General features: G+C 42.2%; 1 protein-coding gene across 2 annotated transcripts in view; it reads right to left on the bottom strand.

The window, feature by feature from the left end:
- The window catches only part of LOC306712540 (melanoma receptor tyrosine-protein kinase-like), a gene marked incomplete at its 3' end in the record, with an annotated part of 26,455 nt that extends 19,316 nt beyond the window's left edge, over nt 1-7,139 (bottom strand). The window contains exon 1 of one of the 2 annotated variants that reach the window (XM_079181853.1): nt 7,005-7,139. In XM_079181853.1, coding sequence (XP_079037979.1) covers nt 7,005-7,083 — 79 coding nt within the window. In that variant the 5' untranslated portion in view covers nt 7,084-7,139. Of the gene's footprint in view, nt 1-5,176; nt 5,250-7,004 lie in introns of those variants that run through there. The other variant, XM_079181854.1, reaches the window with a different exon arrangement.
- Nucleotides 7,140-7,500: the final 361 nt, after the last annotated feature.

Raw genomic sequence — 7,500 nt, 5'->3', positions numbered from 1 at the left:
CCAAACTGGTCTGAGATCATCCAGAACGTCTGCTGAACCCTCGTAGTATTAGAAGTATTAGAATGTTTTACTTTAGTAAAAGTACAAATACAACAATGTGGAGTAAAAGTACATAAATCTCATGAGCTGCATGTAGTGACACGTCTCCGTCTACATGAACTCCAATCATCCACAAGTTCACACCGTCGACCGTTTACTGTCATCAACGGACGCAAATATCACGACGTCGTTAATCTACGTTAATCTACGTTAATAACTCTAGAGCTCTTCATCATGTGTTCATTTCATAGAAAGAAGCTTTGAAACAAAATAAAAACAAGAGACCGACGTCCATAAAAAGATCCATAAACGCTCTGATGAAAATCAATACGTTTGACCTGCAGATGAAGGTCAAACATCCACAAAATCAATGAGAGCGCCGCTCCATCAAGGTCACATTTAAACTGTGGTTAAGTGTTTTTATTGATGCTTCTGAGCCTGAAGAGACAGTAAGCTGTGGTTTAACTGATTTAAACTAGTTTAAGCTGTGGTTTAACTGATTTAAACTAGTTTAAACTGATTTAAACTAGTTTAAACTGTGGTTTAACTGATTTAAACTGATTTAAACTAGTTTAAACTGTGGTTTAACTGATTTAAACTAGTTTAAACTGTGGTTTAACTGATTTAAACTAGTTTAAACTAGTTTAAACTGATTTAAACTAGTTTAAACTGTGGTTTAACTGATTTAAACTAGTTTAACCTGTGGTTTAACTGATTTAAACGAGTTTAAGCTGTGGTTTAACTGATTTAAACTAGTTTAAACTAGTTTAAACTGATTTAAACTAGTTTAAACTGTGGTTTAACTGATTTAAACTGATTTAAACTAGTTTAAACTGTGGTTTAACTGATTTAAACTAGTTTAAACTGTGGTTTAACTGATTTAAACTAGTTTAAACTAGTTTAAACTGATTTAAACTAGTTTAAACTGTGGTTTAACTGATTTAAACTAGTTTAAACTGTGGTTTAACTGATTTAAACTAGTTTAAACTGTGGTTAAACTGAGTTAAACTAGTTTAAACTGGTTTAACTTTAACTTTTCTGATTGTCGGCTGAACAATATAAGAAGAACTACACAACACGACTAAACTACAGTCGTTTACTGTCTTTATTACTCAATGTGTTTCTGTATCTGCTGCTGAATTAAATGTAAACTGATTCAATACTTTTAAACTCTGTTAGTCTCTGTCTCAAGAGGTGAAGACACATTTATGTCATCACAGTGAATGGAGGACGTGGAACATATCAGGAGCGCGTTCACGTCATTTCAGACATTCGTGGTCGTGAACCTGCTGAGAGAAACGTGTTCTGGACTCGTGGACTCAGACATGATGTTGTCCTGCAGACCAGGAACACAGTGGCCTTGTCTCTGTGTACACACACACACACACACACACACACACACACACACACACACTCACACACACACACTCACACACACTTCAGGAATGTGTCAACCAGCTGAGGAACTCTTGTCCTGTTGAACAAACTCTTCTCAGGTTTGAGCTCCGCTGACAAACTCTTTTCACAATAAAAGCCTTTTTGTGTTAGAGGATGTAGAACGTGTCTAATGACGGCATGAGATCACAACCCAGCAACATGTATGTTTAGTATGTTTTACTCAGTTTGTAGTGTTGACCTGCACGTATAAAAGCTGCTCTAGATCTTAAATGTGGTTTGTCTGAGAAAAGAAAAGCTGAATGGAAAGTCCTGAAAAAACATATTCCCAATCGAACTAATCACACAATCTACACCTGTGTGTGTGTGTGTGTGTGTGTGTGTGTGTGTGTGTGTGTGTGTGTGTGTGTGTGTAGGTGTGTGTGTGTGTAGGTGTGTGTGTCCTGCCGGCAGCAGTGTGTGCAGGTCGGAGCGAGACTCTGCACGTCTGTCTGCTTGCTTCTCTCTCTGTTTGCCGTTGAAGGTAAATTCCTTCTGTCGTGTCTCTGAATGGATCTCGTCCTCTGCAGACGGACTGAGGACGCGTCCCGTCCTCTCTGTTACAGACGGACTGAGGACGCGTCCCGTCCTCTCTGTTACACACGGACTGAGGACGCGTCCCGTCCTCTCTGTTACAGACGGAACCCTCGTCTACTGACGTACGCGCACGCTCGGCTTCTTCTCGCGCTGTGATTGGCCGACCGTGACCTCAAAACACCTCACTGAGACGACGCTCAGAGAGCCGTCTGATTGGTGGAGGAGGTTTGAATCTAAACATCAATAACCTCTGAACTATTGAAAGATCTCAGGTCGTGTTCAGTGTTCACTGACGGGGCCGCTCCACTTTGAGAACAGACGGCCAATCACAGCTCAGTGGGCGTGGTTAAACATGTGGTTGTCATGCTAGCTATCCAGCTACTTCACAGAGAAACGCTCACATTCAATCATTCTGAAATCAAACAAGACAAATAACAAAACTCCACCCAGCAAACAACACAGAGCGCCACATAGAAAGGTTAAATGAGCAGAAGCTTTATTTTGAAAAGCTGGTGTTGTCCTGTGACACATCGTGATGCTTCTGCTTCCAAACAGAAAGTGACTTTTGCTCATGAACAGGTGAGACCAGTTGTTACCGGTGCTTACGTCACTGGCCCACTGCCAGTTTATGAGAAATGGAACCAAAGCCCACGTTAGTCAAAAGCATTAAAATACTAAGTGTGAGCGCAGATCAGCAGGAGGTTTCACACGTATCGCGGACCGTCATCTCCTCTCACGTGTCTATTCACCGGTGAGAATAGTTCCTCACCGTGGCATTCCATAACAGGAAACTACAGCAGAGTATCAATAGAAGTCATATTTCATAAATGGAAATGACAGGGGCCCGAGGACGGAGCCCTGTGGAACCCCACAGGACACCAGAGAAGCTTTAGAAAGCACAGATCAGCTTCTGTATAATTCAACAAGAAGGAATGGATGAGTTAGAGGAAGTGGCCTTAGAGCACACAGACCCAGCTCTGTGTGAACTCTGACCTCCAGCTCTGAGAGCGCTGAATACCGGTGAGTACGCTTTACCTCTCCTGCCTCAGACTGTTCACACGTTACAGTACAGCAGCCAGCAGCCTGTATAATCCTGCTAACAGCTTCTGAGCTCCATTATTGACATTCTCCACATTCCAGCTCTGAAATCCCCCAGAATGCACTGCTGCTGCACTGCTGCTGCTGCTGCAGGTCAAGCAAAGTCGAGTCAATTTTATTCCTGCAGCCCAATATTATAAAAATCACAAATCTGCCCCGAGGGGCTTCAGAGTCTGTGCAGCAGAGCTCTGTGTCGTCAGACTCTGACCACGCTGCTGCTGCTGGCTGCTCTACTTCGTTAGCTGCTCTACTTCATTAGTTGCTCTACTTCATTAGCTGCTCTACTTTATTAGCTGCTCTACTTCATTAGCTGCTCTACTTCATTAGTTGCTCTACTTCATTAGCTGCTCTACTTTATTAGCTGCTCTACTTCATTAGCTGCTCTACTTCATTAGCTGCTCTACTTTATTAGCTGCTCTACTTCGTTAGCTGCTCTACTTCATTAGCTGCTCTACTTCATTAGCTGCTCTACTTCATTAGCTGCTCTACTTCGTTAGTTGCTCTACTTCATTAGCTGCTCTACTTCATTAGCTGCTCTACTTCATTAGCTGCTCTACTTTATTAGCTGCTCTACTTCGTTAGCTGCTCTACTTCATTAGCTGCTCTACTTCATTAGCTGCTCTACTTCATTAGCTGCTCTACTTCATTAGCTGCTCTACTTCATTAGTTGCTCTACTTCATTAGTTGCTCTAATTGGAACTAATTGGATCTGTAAACAGATGATCTCTGACAAATCACACATTTAGATAAAGAGACGAACGGTCTCCGTCCCTCCGCCTGGTGAGCAGTTCGTCCTGATTCTAGTCTGATGAGGTCGTAGTTTTCGGTCGATACGGTTCAACTCAAGCGTGTCACCGTGGTTACCACGAGGCGCCAACCTTCTTTATTATGTAGAGTTTCATTTAGCTGCCTCAAAGAAACATACACACACACACACACACACACACACACACACACACACACACACACACTGCCAAGGTCTTTCCCAAAAGTCAAACTCAATGGGAACAAGGCTGACACACAGACACACACACACACACACACACACACACACACACACACACACACACACAGAATTCGTTGGAAGTTTCTGTTGGCAGGCTGAAGGTCAAAGCGTTCAGTTCAAACGTCTCTCAGTCACAACAATCAGTGTTTCATCATTTACTGCAGCTGAAGCTCTCAAGTTTAAACAGTTTTAACGTCAAGAACACACACACACACACACACACACACACACACACACACACACACTCCGTTCTCGTGTGTGTATCGATGACTAATCACTGCAGAGAAGATGCTGAATGTGCAGATTATATTCACTGAAGTCTGTCAACCAATCAGAAGACGCCGTTCTGCAGACCAACCAGACACAAGGACCTGGGCTTGATGCGGTGCATTGTGGGTAAAAACTTTAATCAGAGTTCAGGTCAACAGTTTAACCTCTGAGCTCAGTGTGTATTAAACTACAGGTAACCATAGCAACAGCAATAATGCTTCAGGCCGTGGTACCACTTAATTCATCAAGAACTCGTGTCGACTCCTCAAGAACCCCTCAAAGCTCCAGGACCCCTACCAAGTCTCATAGGACCACTGGAGACTCTTCAAGGGATTCCACTATCTGCTCAAGGACCATTTAAACATCCTCAAGGACCATTAGAACCTCCTCAAGGACCATTAGAACCTCCTCAAGGACCATTAGAACCTCATCAAGGACCATTAGAACCTCCTCAAGGACCATTAGAACCTCCTCAAGGACCATTTAAACCTCATCAAGGACCATTAGAACCTCCTCAAGGACCATTAGAACCTCCTCAAGGACCATTTAAACCTGCTCATGGATCATTAGAACCTCCTTGAATATGTCTAGAAACTCCTCGCAGACCTCTGGTACCAACTCAAGGACCACTTCGACCAATTCAAGCTACTTAGGAACCTCTTCATGGACCTCTATAACCTTCTTAAAGACCTCGGTCCTCCTGCCTGATGCCTGGAACCTCCTCAAGGAACTCTACAACCCCCTTAAGTACCATTAGAACCTCCTTGAATATGTCTAGAACTCCTCACAGACCTCCGGTACCAACTCAAGGACCACTTGAACCTCCTCGAGGATCTCTTCAACGACTTCAACAACGTCCTCGGTGACCTATCGACAGCCAGAGAATCCTGGCCTCTGATTGGCTGGTGAGGGAACGGACCAAAGCGTCTGTGTAACACAACAACAGTCCATTCAAAACAAATCCTCCATAATCAAGTTGTGTCAAGACAAAGAGCGAGTGCAGTCAGCTGTTTTCACTTATTACTGACACACACACACACACACACACACACACACACACACACACACACATACATACACACACACACACACACACACACACACACACACATGATATGAGTCTGAACAGCTGAGCTCAGCGTTTCCTGCAGCGTTCATCAGTTATTTATTCTTTTAAGGAACAAAAGTCTTATTTGAGCCGAGCAACCTGATTGGTCGGATGTGCTCAAACCTCATCACTCAGAAGTCCCATGATGCTTTGCACAGTTCAGACCTCTGATGAACCTCTTTGGGTTCCAGGCTGGTGGTCGGACAAATTGAGCAATTTGTCCTTTTAGGCTTTTTAAATATTGACTTGATTAATCAATAGTTTTATTTACGGTGTGTGTGTGTGTGTGTGTGTGTGTGTGTGTGTGTGTGTGTGTGTGTGTGTGTGTGATAAACTCTGGGTGAAAAGGATGAGAGGATGAGAGGATGAAAATGAAAAACCGGCTGCTCACTAAAGAGTTCATTCATTTAAAGGGTTAACAATGTGAAGGGTTCATCCTCTGGAGAGCAGGAGAGATATCTCGACGGTTGTCTGTAATGTATTGATTTGTTCTCATAGTTCATATCTTGTAGAAACATCTTGTCAATAATATTGTACGTCGTCATATCTTATGCAAATTCATTTGATGTTCTCTGTAATATTTGAATATTATGAAGTTCGAGGCTTCAAATAAGCTCAGTTGGCTTTTTTCCTCTTCCTGCTCTGTGATATTATTTATCTCTCTTATGTTTGTTTGTTCTTATTTTATTGTTTAAATTGTGCAAAAATAAATAAACTAAAATTAAACTATTTAATCAGAAAATATCTTGAGAAACGATTCATCATTTCAGTGCTTTTTATATTTTTATATATTTATATTCAGTTTTTAATCTCAAATGTGACAGTTTGTCTCTTCATAAAACAATAATCTATAATATTAAAAGTGTATTTTCACAATAATCAGAAGATCGATCCACAGTGGAAATATGTGCAAGTTATTGATTTATTTAAAATGCAGTACTTTATGTTTTTATTGAGTTTATATCAACATTAATGCATTGACTGTGTTCATTATTACGATCATTGTATTAAATGTGTATAATATTCATCCTTCATATAACTTGTATTCTTCGTTTTTACGGAAAATCAAACCATTATTTTTATTTCACTTCTTTTACCATTTTAATATTCTTTAATATTTAGGAAGTACGTCCACGTTGTGAACTTTGAAATATGTTTAAAATATCATCGAAACATTTTATATTTTATACTTCCTGGAGTGACAGCGTGTCAAAACAAAACTTTAAGAAGTACATCAGCTCCTAAAGGTTATTACAACACATTGGTTTAGCGCGGAAACACGCTCCCTCTCCGGGTCTCTCACCCCGGACTCTCGCTCCCTCCCTCCCGCAGTAACACCCTCTCTCACCCCGGACTCTCGCTCTCCCATACCCGCGGAAACACGCTCTCTCTCCCCGGCTCTCACCCCGGACTCTCGCTCTCTCCCTCCCGCAGTAACACGCTCTCTCACCCCGGACTCTCGCTCCCTCCCTCCCGCAGTAACACGCTCTCTCACCCCGGACTCAGTCCTACCTCTCCTGCCGGGATTGGTGCAGCAGCAGCGGCCGAGCAGCAGCAGCAGCAGCGCCGCTCCTCCTCCACAGAACCTCATGTTTCTTTCTCTGTTAGAGTTCCTCCATGAGACCAACGAGAAGGTGTTTGAGAGCCGAGAGCTGAAGCTGAATGACGAACCTGGTGGAGTCAGAGAGAAGTCCACCTCTCTCTCTCTCTCTCTCTCCTCTCCTCTCTCTCTCTGTCTGTCTGTCTGTCTCTCTCTCTCTGTCTCTCTCTCTCTCTCTCTCTCTCTCTCTCTCTCTCTCTCTCTCTCTCTCTCTCTCTCTCTCTCTCTCTCATTTAGTTCCTAATATCTTTATTGTCATAATCACGTTGCTCCTGCTTCGTTGGTTTTTAACGCTTATATTTAAGTCTTATTTTGTTTACTTTATTAAACAGGTGTTTTGATTATTTTCTTATTTTTTGTTAGAAGTATTTGACTGTTTTAAATTGTTCTATTTAGACATAAAATGAA

The sequence above is a fragment of the Pholis gunnellus genome (assembly GCF_910591455.1).
Source record: "Pholis gunnellus genome assembly, chromosome: 20".
NCBI classification, from domain to species: Eukaryota; Metazoa; Chordata; class Actinopteri; order Perciformes; family Pholidae; genus Pholis; species Pholis gunnellus.
This window is presented reverse-complemented; position numbering and strand designations above follow the sequence as displayed.